A 15,289-nucleotide genomic window follows, 5' to 3' on the forward strand; every position below is an offset into this window, starting at 1 on the left:
ATTCGACGGCCTGGAATTAAGACCGTGCTCTAAATACGAGTAGGGCTTCGCTGCATGAAATTGGTAGCCAGCTCTTCCATCAATATGGTGTTCTAGCCTAAGGACAGGACAACAACAGCGACCGAGGTCGGCAGGGTAGCAACGGGAACCAGGGCGACGGTGGGGAGCCCCAGAAATGCCTATAGCACCGCCCGCACCAGTGTCTTCTTTCTTCAAAAATGTTCACGCTTCCTCTTCTTCGGCTACATTATGTCAAGCGACGACTTATAATGACCGTAACTGAGTGGAAATAAGTAAAAATGCTTAGCTATGAGTGGTAATGACTACAATGACTGGGCATGACTTATTATGACTACGAAAGGGGAATATATCAAACGACAACTTGAATGTTCTCAACTGACTGGAAACCAGTAAAAATGGTTAAGGATGAGGGATAATGATTATAATGAGTAAGCATGACTCACCGTGACTACGAAACGACCAACATGTCAAACGATGGGAGGCGAATGATAGGAGGCGAGGGGAAGGCTTTCGCCGTTCTTTCTCCTTATTAAGAGACATCTAATATACCCTCTAACATTTTTCTTTTCATTGAGCAGTATCTCCTGCCTTAGTTTGGTATTCTGCTGTTAACTAAAACAAGGAAACAAAAGAAAAGATTTTGCTATCCGCTTTAGTTCATAGCAGTTGAGCAGGGGCTGGCAGAAATGGAAATGTCATGGTGGAGGTAGAAATTAGAAAGAAGGGGTGAGAGGAACGAAGGGCAGAATAGCAGTGTATAAAAATTCTCACTGATGACTGTCCGTGTAAGTGCCCTCATTTTGGTTGCTCTGAGAATTGAGGGAGGACACTTAAGGTTCGTCTATAAAGGAATGGCGCAGCAGTTTAACAGCTCCCGTCCGTGACCGTCCGTGACCGTCCTTGAGGACCGCCACTCGTATGCAGCCCTTTGCCACTAGCAAATTAATCTCTTAATTTACGCCTGTGGTATCCTTTGAATGCGCTTTTGCATACACTCGTCAGCTACCAAATTATACAATTCTAATCTACCAGGTTATGTGAAGGACATCCTAAAGTCCCACTTAACCAAGCAGTGCCTGCGCGGGTGAGGGGTTGCCTTTCGGAATCGGAATGCAAGGGTCCCGGAAGATTGGATTGCCATCACCTTTGCATAAGAATTAAGAAGGCCATGAGCTTGAAGCTCCTGTCAAATAAGCCTTGTAAACCCCGATAACAGCCAGTACCCGGACATTCCACTTGCCGCTGTTTCTTCCCATGAGCAATGAGTGGTACTCGCATTATTTAGTCGAGAACGCCGGTGTCGAAAATTCCGGCGTCGAACTTTCTGAATAACAGGGCCTTCAGTGCTATTTCAATAAAATGTGCACAAACTAAAAACGAACTGTTAAGATAGCGCTTCACCGATCATACCGCGATTATAGCAACTAAGCGGCTTAACAGCGCAGGCGGGAAATGGTTCCGGGGCTAATTCTCTTTCCGCTTTGAACAGCCGTTACTGCACCCGAAAGCACAAATGGGGTAGCTAATCGGACGACCTTCCGTTCGAGAACGATTTTGGATATTCAGATATTTCAAGTGCTTAGCGCACAGATAATTCTTTGCGCATAAGCACTCTGTGTACCATGCCACGGCGCCTCGATATTCGCACGGCAACCGAACATACGTCGGAAAGGAAGTGGTGCTCCAATCGCTGGGTTGGAGGCCACGGAAACGGCGCAGACATATAAATGGCATTTATGTGCGCACACGGATACTACATAGCGCTTAGCAAATTTAAACGCGCACATAGGTAATTCTCAGGGCTTATGCTGAGAACATGATACCGGTGTTACACTTAAAGTGTTCGTTCAAGTTTCGTTTCTGCTGAATGAAAGTGGCAGCGAGACATCACAATCGAGTGATGTAGAGTGCAGATCCTCGAATTTTTTCTGATCACCTTTTTTGTCGATGAAGTCTCATCATGGGTCACAATTAGCAACCCATATCGCAGAGCTTGGGTTCTTTCTCGAATATTTTAGTAAAGAGATTGGTGCATCACGTGACCCTTTGGCTACGCCCGTCTAAGTGCTGTCCATCCAACAAGCGCAGGCACAAGCATGTCTCCACGCACAAAAGCATCCCATATAAGTATTATCGTGGATTCTGGCAGGAACTTCACCAATACGCATAATTATCCATACCATCCTTTCGAAAAATGATTTTCGTTGTCATATTGAGAAAAAAGTGAGGGAGATTGTTCTTGGTCTTGATTCACGTAGACACATACGATATCGTAGAAGTAGACTGTTTGATATGAACATATGATATCATTTCAACTTTTATTAATCATTCTTCTAAACTATGCTCATAAAGTACTCACTGCCTTCTCTTCAAAGTCAGTAATAGGTTTCTTCCGAAGCTCCTCATAGCTATCAACAGCTTTGTACCAGTCGAGCTCATACATCTTCAGCCGTTTCACTCTTGTCAAAGAATACTTGCAGAAACAATTTCTAGTCGAACGAAATAGTAATTTGTTACATAAAAAAAAGAGTTGTCGACAGGCGCCAGCATTATTTTTCCTACTTGAATTGAATTTAAACGGCTACTGTTTCACTCCACGGTTTGAGAGCTCATTTTCAGACTGTTTGAAAACGACTCCCGAATGTTTTAATTTTATTGCGAAAGAAATACTACGCCAGGTCTAACCGCTCGTGCGGCCCGTGGCCCGCGGACCCCCATGCTCCTCGAGGATGAGAAGACGACGACGAAGAAACCAAGAAGTAAACGAAGAAGAAGAAGACAACGGCGAAGGCGACGAAGAAGAAGAACGCTGGGTCACCCGCATCTCATGCTTTGATCTTAGCCAAAAGGCCATCATCATCATCATCATCTCATGCTTTCGCTCCATATTCTGTCTCATTTCATTTTATTTCCTTAAAGGCTCCAGGAAGGGGTGTTACATAAGCAGTGTTGAAGCCTTTTCATTTTTTTTAACCGGTGTGTACGGCATAATTTCATATTTTTGTGAGGTCCGGCTGGGCTGCCCGCTGTAGCCTGCGTTCTTCGCGCTTATCATATATCCGCTGCTGTGAGGCTTAAAATGCTCAGCCTCTAAGCGCGGTCTGTCCCTGCCTGACAAACACTATCACTCCTCTTCTTAGAAGGAGAAAGCATCTTCGTTTTTTTTTTAGTTGCTTCAGACTAGGTTAAGTAAGTCTTCCTCTGGAGGCACTAGCCTGAATACAGATAAGGTTCAGGTCTCTTATTCAAGTCGCGCCCGTGATGTACTGGCGGGGTTCTTCCTTGAGTCCAGCATGTCACGTTACTCGGTGTAAGTTGTTCTGCGAATGGTGCCTCCCTGAATGTACACATGACAGCGTATAGTTGCGCGACTGGAGTAAAGGTTGTTTCTATCACTGCAGCCCCATTTCAGTGTGAGAAAGAGCATAGCTTATAAGGAATGTGATATGTAGCGAGCTTTAGCTTCTCTTTGGCGCTCACCCTCCTCCGTATTGCCAGAACTGAGTATTGCGAACCACAGCTGTTTTGGCGAAATGTTGTCTAAGCTTTCTTCGTGCTCGCTGCCGCCTTTAGCGCGACAAATGTCAATAAAGCATGTCATAGCTAATATCCAACTTGCCCATGATATGCAGTTTGTGGACGTTAAAGCTCATCTGCAACGGGACCTTATATATAGAAAGATCTGTACTGCTCTGATGCCTCGACATTCATTAACGCCAGGAAGAAATGCCCCAGATAGCGGTGATACCATGATAAAGTGCAACGCAACACAAGACACGTTAAAACGAGAACACATTGACATACGACAGCACGCGTGTCATCTTATCTCCTTTGTTTTCTTTGCAGCGTTGGACTGTAAATATTGTAGAATGCTAATTAGCCCGCACTCTTACACTATTGGCGATACAATCGCTGCTCAATTTTGCAGCTTCCTCCCAATTTAAGAACACATTTCCTTAACGCGCGAGGAGGCATATGGCTGCTTCAAAGATTCCTAAAGCGGTCTTTGTGGCCAACTCCCAGCAGCTTCTCTTTCGGTTCACATGCCAACCTGAATAGAAAATGTAGCCATGATTTCTATCTTCAAGGCTGGGTTAAGGAGATGTGTTGATGCGCAGATTGGGAGATCCGGTCAAATAAGAAGCGCATTCACAACTAGAGAGTTTCACTTGACGCTGCATACGCTGCAGGGGACGAGAAGCGCAGAACCAACTGCTCGAACAGGGCATAGTGGTGAGCACATTCTATACTTTAGCCTGGTGCGCCTTTTTGTATGGGGAAGATGCGTGTGCAACTACCGTAGAATTCGGAGCCTTTAGCCGTACACATAACCAGCCTCCAACTGTGGCAGAATCAAACTACTGTCGCTCAGTCTAGGAGAGCTCGCCGACTCATATTTTTGCGTTATCCCACCTGACAGTAAAAATGAGAAGCTCCTCGTACAGCCAGCTCTTCACTCTTGGGGAGGAAGCCCCTCTTCGAAATTGATTAAACAAACACATCAAAGTATCCTTTGGAAAATTAGCCATCGTGCACGCAGGCCAGAGATACTGCACAGCGTCAGCTTTGTCTGCTGCCTGTTTCCTCCTCGACCCTGACACAGTATTGTACACACCTCCGAATGGGCCCCCTATCACTGCAGTAGTTTTGTGCGTGTCTTTTTTCCTGATTTTGTTCTCTTTTACTAATGGCTGTGTACTCGCAATGTTGCAGATCTCATTACAATTCTGCGCCTCAAGAATTGTTGGCTTAGCAGGGAAATAGTGCACGTTAAAGAACCTCAGGTGGTGAAAATTCCCAGTCCTCAACTACGGCGTCTCTCATAGCCTGAGTTGCTTCGGGACATGAAACCCTCCAAACCAAGCCAAATCAAATCAGATCGCGAACTGCTTGAGCTAATACCCCTGAGTAATATCCATGCGGCCGATTTAACCCTGAATGAGGATTTTTATAACATTTTTGAGGGTATTTATAACATGTTTATACATTAGCAGTACTATAAGAGGGCGAGCACTTAGCAATGGGATGTCATAAGTTAAACTCTTAAGCACAGCTGTCTAAACGTAAACATATATCTGAAATTTGCATCAGGTCACATCACAGACCCCCTTGGATCGGCTATTGTTATTATTTCTGCGGAGATCACTCAACCGCTGTGAGCGTTTTGTCGAGGTTTTTATCGAAGTTTTTGTTGTTCGCTCAAACTACCCTTTCAATCTCTTGGATGGCTGCCATTTTTGTGACGCGCCTATTTATTCAGGCTTTATAGGCGCATCTTTCAACTGCCTTCCGCCTGCATGCGGCAGTGCAAGGCCTGCTTAGATGCAATTGGCTCCTTGTTTTTACAGTCCGATGGGACAGATGAAGAGATAAGCGAAAGAAAGCGTAGCTGATAAATGCGTTCCACTTTATTATTCCAACCTTCTGACGGACACCAAGGAACTTTTTAATGCCATGCTTACAAAGAACGTCGAAAGAGCTCGCCTTTTGTCTCCTTGAGCATGCACCTGAAATAATGTAGCTGTTTCTCCTCTCTATCCTGCAGCAATAGGATCACAATCAAAGCCCCTAAATTAGAGAAGCGATGCTTAATCATTAATAAGAGTCCCCGGGATAAAGAATGCGTGTAGTACCAATGGGAAATGATCTTCAACTTGTATTCACCGAAATAAGATGTACAAACAAAGCAATTTCTAAAGTTCACTTTTTTGGTTAGAAGAGGTGTATTCTCACCGTCCTCAAAATTCTACGCCGCAGTTTCTTTGACGTCACAGCGCTCGACTCTTATAACAAAGAAGCGGGACTAATCCTGGAGGAGGCAGCTACATTTCAAAGGTGGCAAAACGCAAGGCGCTCGTTTACTGTTTGATGAGAGGGCATCTATAGAAGAGCCCAGGTGGTATAAATATCCGGTCCCTTCCATGAAGCCATCCTTTATCCCCAGATTAGTTTTGGGCAGGTAAGTATTGTAAGCTATACGCTTAAGCCGTCACTTGTCTCTCTTGAAGTCTAAACTATGTTCTGTAGCTAAGACGACCTGTTTTTTCGGGACCATCAGGAAAGCCATTAGTCACTCACATACCATTTAATTGTCGTCAGACATCTTGAAATTCCCTTTAAGGTTCAAGGCGCATTGTCTACATTGCTTCAGAAAAATTGTCATTACGACCAGGAATTGTTCTTTGCCGTGTATAAACTTGCGAACAATGTACGCAATGCTAAAATCTATTCTCGGAAAAGACGTTTATTATTTGATATTTTAGTTGCTCACGCTGGCTAGCATATAGTTCGCGGTTTTGAATTACCGCCATAATTTTAAATCGCTCCTTATTTGAGTTGTCTGAGCTACTTTTCTTAATCCACTTTCGCTTTGAGCAAATAGTGCAGAGTTTAGGTTCCCCTTTGCAGGTCTCTTTTCGGGCCCTATAGTTATGAGGACCTCCCAAAAAGGCGCGGAGATACTGTGGCTGCTGCCTGCTCAAGGCAGGAATGCTTTCATGAAGTCACTACCAGCGCCTTTAAAGTCACCGCTCAAGACGTAGCTGCACCTTCGACAATGATGGTGTTGTTTTTAATTAAATAGGCCCTAAAGGTTCTCGGAACAAGTGTTTCTGGTCTAATCTGCTCTAACTCTGCTGTTTATTTCAAACGCGGTGCAGCATACGGCACAAAGACAGCCAGAAAATAAAAAACAATGCGAAGGTACTTACTTCCGCCTCAATCAAGAGAAAGAATAGATGGTTTTCGGTTGTGTCGTTGACGGTTATATACCCAGAGTAAGCTTTCGCTGTGACATTATAACGTTTGAAGATGTGCACTTCACTTTTAGTTTTTGCTTCTTCATAGCTACAATTTTTTATCAACGGCGTTAGAAATAAAGGTTCTGGATCTGAAATACTGAACGAGGGGAAGTGATTTAATTAGTATAATATGCGAATTGGCACGAAATGTTTCTCTCCACATGCATCGAGAGCCAAAGCGAAACATGATGAGAAAAAACGCTGTTGCATGATTTTGCTATTTCTTGCGCGATGAGAGCTGCTTTTTTCATATGGTATTCAATTCCAGCAGCTTCCTTCACAAGGTGATTTCTTAGAGGAATTGAACCTTTGTGTCATGCCTTTCTAAAATCCTGACATTTAAGATGACTTCATTTTATAGTCTGTTCTTGTGGCGCTCGCTGTTTAAGTTGAAAGCTTTTCTTTCTGAGCACTTGGTCTGCGGAAGTGTGGGCGAACAGTGTCAGTAGGAACTGATATTAAACTAAAAAATACCGAACCGCTGTCCCTCCTATCCCTAGCCGAGCGTGGTAATCACTGTGCTATACCGGGCTCGCGAGCAACCAAACGTAGTTCTCCTTGTCTAGCATGAATATGATATTGCCGACAACAAAGACTAGTAGTTAATGATTCGTTCAACTTCACAACTGCGTGAATAAGACAAGACAACGCTTACTCACACACAGCTGTCCTGTCTTATTCGCACAATTTTGAAGATGAATGAATTTCACCAACTAGCTAGTTAGTAATAAAGATAATGGCGATAGTAGAATGATAATCACCTTGCAATTATTGCAATGGTATAGTAGCGATATAAACGACGATACATTTAGCTGATAATAATGACAGCAGCGATAGTGATGATGATGGTGACAGTAGGAATAACAATGATGATGCAGTTTGCGAAAACAGTCCTGTAAAGTAGCATTCGCAATTTCCGCTCTTAAGAAGACTTAATCATAGTCCTGCAATTTTTTTTTATACTTTGTGTTATTACTTCGCTACGGCAAATCAATGGAATTATGCCGCTGAACTACTGATCTTAAGAACAGTTTCAATACCAGTCGCGGTGGCTGCACTCAGGTGGAGGCGAAACGGAGGTTGCCGGCATATATTGCGACGTGAGTGCAAGTTTTAAGTATTGGAAACTTCAGGTGCTCTCCCCCGAGGTGTTCTTCACAGATTGGGTATCTTTGCAAAGTAGAACACTCTCACCGTATGTAAACCTTTTGTCATAAACTCCCGCCCGATTTTCCGCTGAATTTTCTCTACAATTAAAAAATAAATTTCTCGCAACTATCAATCTCGCTATCATTACACCACTCAAGAACTACAACACTGGCGATACCTGTAATTTTTTAACTATATTCATTAAGGCTGGTAAAAATGCTGGTAAAAATGTTCGGCACGAGATATGTCGTTGACAGTGCTAGTGCGTTAAGGTGGGAGCCGCGGCCGTCAGGCCTACGAATTTTTATTTGCCGTTAATGGTGTTCACGACGCACAAGATACTAAAGACCGGACACCCTCCCCGCATAATAAATCAATTTTCCCAGTATTTTGAGGAACCTGAAAGAACACTGGCCGGGCTGTAAAAAGAAGCGTTATCACGTTATTGCCCTTTCTTTTCGTAAAGCACGCAGAGGTACATCAGAAAAATAAATATTCGAAGGGACATTCACAATGACAAGTTAGAATATTGTAAAGATATATCATTTTAGAGCATTCCAGGTGTAAATACAAGAGCGGGATGCCACAAGCAGCGCTTGTACAACCTACTTTCGTCCACTTAACCGAATAATACATGCAGAAAAGCCACATATTCACCCACGGTTCAATTACTCAAGAGACATCTTCCTGCGGTCTTTATGCGCCCTAAACAAGCCACGTCATTTCTTACCTGTGGCAGCAGAAGACATTAGCTACAACAGCCTAGCTTCATGATAGTGAAGAAACTATTTCTTATATCCTGCGGCGAACCTTTGCTCGATGGGTACTTTACCGACTCTAAAGTATTTTTTGCAAATCCTCTTCACCATGGCTCAAAAAAACTAATCAATAACCCGTTTCCCTTTTCATAGAATATCTGCATCATTTGACTATTGCCGCCGGCCACTCTGGCTCACTGTGGCACTCTAGCCAATGAAAAAAGCAGATGAAGTGGCTCGCAAAGGTCACCAGCATCAGAGATATATCGGCTTGCAGAGAAACAAACGACTTGCGATACCGTTTAAATCCCACGAGCAGTCCGCATTTTGACAACTGCGCTGAAATCGAAACTGTAGAGCATATCTTCCTTGAGTGTCCTACATATACTGTCGAGCCTGCGTACTATGAACACTGAACGGAGAAGCTTTCCCTAGTGTCTCTAACATTGGACGGCATTTTATGTCCCTTAGCCTGTTCTTGGCTACAGAGACTAGCAACAAACTATTTTTCAATACTTTAAGACATTGGAATTCTTTATAAGCCATAGTGTCTCGTTGCTTATCACCCTCACGCATTTTAAAAGCTATAAACTTTGTGCATTTGCAGTTTTCTCTCACGATTTTTCAAGCAGTGAACTGCGTAAACCTATTTGTAGGACTATATATCACATCACTTTATTGTTTACCATTACCCGATGATGAACCTTATTAGTAAGCATTTAATTGTCGCAATCTGTCTCCCATACTTTTATTATTTTATTCTATCATCTCTTTCATTCCGCCTATCTATCTGATTCCCTTCCTATGCCGAATAGCATGTCAAAGAACCATAAACACCGGCTAAATTCTCTGCTTTTCATTAACGAGTTCTTTCTTTCTTTAGAATGAGAAAGACTGCCAGATTTCAGCACCTAGGATAAGGTGATGTATAAAACCTAAACATGTAGCCGCCAATAATCATTTGCATGATCTCCCTGTAAGAAAAAATTAGTGTGCAAACATCTCACATACGGTAAAAAATATTGGCACTGGTTAATTTGTTGAATAATATCTGAAAAGAACGCGCCGCACATTCACATCATATGCCATATATATAGTCGATATAATTGGCAACAATATTAGACCTGCCCCGCTCCACGAAAGAAACTGACAGAAAGAAGCGGCAGGAAAATGTTCTATATGCAGGCAATGCGAAAGTTACATGCCCTCTGAGGATTAAAATGCTGGGATAAACAACAACAAAAACAAAATTGAAGGGCGCTTAAGCTTCGCCTTTAAGAATGGAACGCGATAGCATTATCGCGCCCCGTTCGCACCGTCTACTCGTTTGCTTGTCGCGCGTTTTGTTATACTCATTTTTGTTTATTAATCCTTCCGGGACGTAGAAGCGCTGCCAGCCACCTTGCCGAAACGCGCGGGCCTCAAGTTGCGGTCGTAGTTCGTCAGCAACATCGTTGCCGATCCGAGCCGGCGCGATGAAGATCTCGGAGGCCATGCCCTGTCTGTCTTATTCCGTGCGCCACACGCATGATGGCGCTACGTGCACGCCAAGCGAAGAGGAAGTACAGCGGAAAAGTAATTTGCCACTCGCTTAACTGCGTGTTCTGCAATTTCGTAACTTATATGCTCATAATTATTATTATACGCCACAATACACTTCTCTAAGGGACATTTCTGAGACAACACCGCAATCAATAGACTCGCCTTTGTCCATTTCACACCATCTAGCTGGCGTGGCGGAGTTTCAATGTAAATGCAGAACTCCGCCACGTCAGCTAGATGGTTTGAAATGAACAAAGGCGTGCCACTAGAATGCTATCGTGATAGCGAGACATTGGAGAGCATGCACAAATGACATGCGGGAAAGGGCAGATAAGTGGAAAGGAACTGGCTTATCAGTTTTTGCCAGAGCCACAGTGTGCAATCTCTTCATTTCTAGGCTGTGGTATGGGATGCAAGTTTTACACTGTGCAAGATTGAGTGTGCGGAAGCTGCACAGGATATTCGCGGTTTTTGTGTGGACTTAAAAATGGGCAAGATGCAGCCGCATGAATTTATTTATAAGTGTCAAGGATGGCGGCGTAGGCTTAGGGCATCTTTTTTTGCGGCAGATTGTCAGCAGATTTCTGTTCCTGCGTGACGTTTATGATCCATTTTTGTTCAGTGTCTGCCAAATTAGTCTTGGACGTGCACTGCCAGATTTTGTTGTGCCAACCGAATGTTACACGGGAGGTATTTTTGGTTACTTTAGAAAAGTTGTTCAAAGTGTACGATTTCTTTCTGCAAGATTTTCACAAGAATATTATCAAGTGTGAAAAAGCAAACGTTATACAAAGATTTGCGCAACGTTGTTCTTCTGGAGCCCATCTATAGGGCCATATACAGGGGAGGCCCTAGCAGGAATGTACTGAAGAGGATAAAGAGAATGAAAGTGCCGGCAGTGGCTAAAACTTTCTTTTTAAGTTGCACACTGGAACTTTTCCAGTAAACGTGTTTTTGCAAGAAGAAGGTTTATTTCTTCCGTGGGGTGCAGATTACTTAATTTGTAAACAGCCAGAAACGATAGATCATGCATTTCGTCACTGTTGGGAAGGGGTTTATTTCTGGGACGTACTTCAAAGAATCATAAAGAAAGAATTACCTATTAATCCTTACGGAATACGGTACTTACCCACGCAAAATGAGGGGGAGGTTCTATATGATTCAATCACGCTAATGGGCCTCCACAGTATATCAGGCATGGCAGGATATCACTGTGATCCCGATGCGCGTTCTGCACGAATTTGTTTCCGCGAGGCTCTCCATTGGTTTATCGAGATTGTGAAGTTTGTCGATCATAATCCTGAGTGGTTACCAAAGGTAGAACCTTTGATGGATCTAAAGGAGTTTTTGAACGACGAAGCCAACCCCTGGCAGTCTTATTATATCAATGACTTGTGTGTGTTTGTGTTGTCTTGCAAAAGTCAGGCAATAAAGAAAAAGAAAGCTGGCGTGGCAGAGTGGTTAGCGTGCTCGTCTTGCACCCCGGAGGCGCACGTTTGATTCCTCAGGTCGGCGCTTTTTCCTACTCGTTTTTATTTATTAGGGCTTCTGGGATTTTTCGCTCATGGCCAACGCCGGACGACGCGGGACGGCGGCCGATGACGACGACACCGACTTTTCTGCTACACGGGGCCCTTAACGCTATCGCATTAAAACGAGGAAGCTCACGCTGATTGTTGTGCTAAGCTGCAGAGCATAGCTCTACAACTTTAGTGCCTTGTGTTATTTTATCGATTGTTTAAAGCTGCTTATTCCCGTCCTTGTTTATTTTATACATACTAATTAGTTGCGTCATCCTGATAGGGCGATAGCTCTAGTCGTATCAAGACTCCCGCTGGTGAGTTCCAGCTGGCGACCTCTGGCTCCACAATATGACCTATAAAGAGCTACAGGTGTTAGTCGCGTACGCCGCGCGCGCTCCAGTCGCTATGGAGATATGGAGTGCAGAGGGCAGTATGGGAGTCTTCCTCCGAACGCATTTTTGGGACGCGGTGTGAACTCGGCGGATAGGAGTGCTGAGAGCGGGCACCTGATTTGTAGGGACAGCCACACTGTGCGAACAGTGGAAGCTAAATTTAGCTGGGCCTGGAAAAGAAGGAGAACAGCTGCGGCTGAGGGAAAGATGGAGTGTGAATGCAAGGGTCGAAGTAGAGGGGACGGCGGGGCGGTGCTTGTTTTGTGTGGAAAATCACGTACATTACCCCGGCATGCGGATTAAGTTGTGTTGTTCGGTTACGTAGACCGAAGGCTTCAAGTAGGCACAGACGGCTGCCCGAGTTGGCTTCTAGGCAATTCAACAGCTGCCGAATCTCGCGGTTAGTATATAGTCGAGCCCGGAATCCTTTGATTTCGAGGCAAACATGCAACTTTTAGGCCACAAGGTACTTCCGGACAGATTTGTTCCAGTGGGGCTCTATATCTATTTCATATCTCCTTCTGCGTTATATGGTAGCTTATGACTGCAAGCAAATTACGATTAAGAGGATGTATGACGAGTTTTTACGAAGTATTAAACATAAGTACCAAAAAGCGTTAAGAGTACTTATGTGCAAAAGCAGAGCTATTTCCTAGGTTGCGTCATACCGTTAGAGGCGAAGCTTAACAAATTCTCATACTTTTAGCTGCGAAATACGCTGTCAATTATAGCCAGTATATATTATGCAGAGAGATCCTAAATTCTCTACCTTCCCTCGTACCTCTAATTCGCTGATGGCATCCTTATTTCCCAGTTTATTCCGTTCCCTCATTAAACACACACTAATTCGAAGCCTTAGCAACATATAGTTACAGCATCTCACCTTTGCAATGACCACCACATCGAGCATAGCGCCTGCGTTAGTGCACAACATGAAATTTGCGTTTCCCTAATCGCGCTACATGTTCGCGGCAAAGCATGTTGCCACACAAGAAAATATGTCTAGGTCGCCAAAGCGCCGCTCGAGGTTAGAAACCGCAAGCGCCTGCTTTAAACAATGAACAAGGAATGAGCGCCATTTGAGGAAGCTAGCCTATATGTGGTGTCATGTAAATTTGGTTGTCAGTGCAAGTATATAAAGAAATGCATATATCTCACAATATATATTTCAGCATATCTCGATGCTAAACCCGTGAGAGCAGCGCTAAATATTTGCATTAACAAGTGGCATGTCGTTAAATTTGTCTCCGTCCTAGCTGAGAATATACGCCAAGAAATGTTTTACGGTAGAGGTCACCGTTCACTTCTGAATATAAAGCATTGAAATCAGCAATCCGAAGCAGAGCTCTAAACACACGGAAGATCACTAAATTTATTTCAGCCAATGCGAGGTTATGATTTATAGTCAAACCAGCTACTGAAGACTGCTTGCGTGTGGGCAAAGCATGAAACCATGGTGCGCATCCACTTTTGGTACATGCCATTAGAAAAACGCATTGTTCATTGTCGTGAAGGCGAATGAAAAATGTGTTGTTCGACGTGCATTCGTCTGACATTTTAAATGAGGAAATAGCATAAAGCTGTCAACTTTCACAGTGATGTTCTAGATTTCCAATAAATACGTGAAACATATTGAGCGCTGCGAACCAATAAACTCGAGCATATTTTACCCCAACGCGTTTGAGTGACATGAACAGCCAGCCACACTCACGCTTCGAGATGACTAATATCTTGGCATTGCCATTATATGGTCAAAAAATATTAAAGGTATCCTAGAATACTTGGTAACATTTTACAAAAACGTATTTTCTAGCTTAAAAGCTACAAATATATCGAAAATAGTGTTGTGCTTGTTGGAGTGTCTTTCAAGCCATGACAAACAAAACAATAGCATTATATTCAAGTGCTATGTCGAGGACACACATACTTCCTTTAATTTTGGTAGCCATATGTTGCATCTGACGTCAGAAGTTCGTCTGAGGATTTTATTGCTAATTCATATTAACTATTGCCGAACTACAACAGTGTCTCGTTAATTTTCCTGATTTAGCGTGATACGCTGACATCAGCATTGAAGTTGAATGTCTCTACAACTTCTTGCGAGTGGTGTTAGACGAAGCTGCGTGCCGGAGCTATTAGTGGTCCTAGTACCATACGCTTCTTGCGTCATTTGTAAGCACTATGGACGCTGAACTAGGTTGCAAGAAAAATACTTACACAGACGCAGGCAACTGCCCTGGAAGGCTGGAAAGAAGCGATGTAAATAATACGTTAAAGTGATGAATAGGTGTCGCCTTCCGAAGGAGACACCAGCGCAGCCCACAGCAATTACTGTGGGCTGCGCTGTGTGCTGACTTTCTATACTGAACTAAACGCCACTCAAATACATTCAAAAATGAAAAACAAGGCAGCGGCCTTCGTACCCACTGGGTAGACCAATGTCTGCAACATGTGTACTTTATGAGCTCTAAACCTACCAGCGGCATGCATAGTTGTTTGCCAACTGTCTATAAAATGTTTAAGTTCCGAAATATTACCTGACTTTCACTTCTTACTAATATTATCAAAACGACTATCATCCCCTTTTGTTTCAGAGAGAGAGAAAGCACTGTAATAAAAAAGATGTTTTAGCCGGCGCTAATCTTCGCGTTGAATAGACAGTACTTCTTTACTTCAAAACAGCTCGAACAATAAGTTAAAAGTGCAGGCTTACCCAACAACTAGCTGGAGGCAACCAGCCAGAATACAGCAGCATAAAGTGGCTATCCTCATAGTCGTTGATGTTCAGCGAACTTCTGGAGCTTGATGTTCGAAAAGGCGTCTTAATATAGTGATTTTGTTATCAGTATTTTATTTTTCTTGCTGCAAAATTGTGCGCAGCTGTTCGGTGAAATCATATTTACGGGTTAGTGAGAAGGCAGCTTCAACAGCAATTCCTTTGAGCGGCTTTATGATGCTTAATCACTTTGTCACTCCGGCCGCTCTGCACGTAGTGACATTCAGGTGAAATGTCACACTACAGTTATTGAGCCCACACATTCCGCAGCTGTTCCGCATCGCAGCTCGAGATTGTAAACCGCGGTATGACTGTGCTTATCGTCATG

The 15,289-nt window shown here is 43.5% G+C and overlaps 1 protein-coding gene across 2 annotated transcripts in view; it reads right to left on the reverse strand.

Annotated features, from left to right (window-relative positions):
* The window catches only part of LOC146172588 (putative serine carboxypeptidase CPVL), a 28,664-nt gene extending 13,594 nt beyond the window's left edge, over positions 1-15,070 (reverse strand). The window contains exons 1-3 of one of the 2 annotated variants that reach the window (XR_014702435.1): positions 14,899-15,070; positions 14,403-14,429; positions 6,738-6,918 (exon numbers count right to left, since the gene is read on the reverse strand). Coding sequence is in view for 1 of the 2 variants with exons in the window: in XM_084585740.1 (XP_084441866.1) it covers positions 14,403-14,429; positions 14,899-14,940 (69 nt within the window). In the remaining variant the exon portion in view is untranslated. Of the gene's footprint in view, positions 1-6,737; positions 6,919-14,402; positions 14,430-14,898 lie in introns of those variants that run through there. The other variant, XM_084585740.1, reaches the window with a different exon arrangement.
* Between the last annotated feature and the right edge of the window lie 219 nt (positions 15,071-15,289).

This window comes from Amblyomma maculatum, unplaced genomic scaffold, assembly GCF_055883805.1.
Source record: "Amblyomma maculatum isolate TAMU_Amacu unplaced genomic scaffold, ASM5588380v1 scaffold_13, whole genome shotgun sequence".
Taxonomy (NCBI): Eukaryota; Metazoa; Arthropoda; class Arachnida; order Ixodida; family Ixodidae; genus Amblyomma; species Amblyomma maculatum.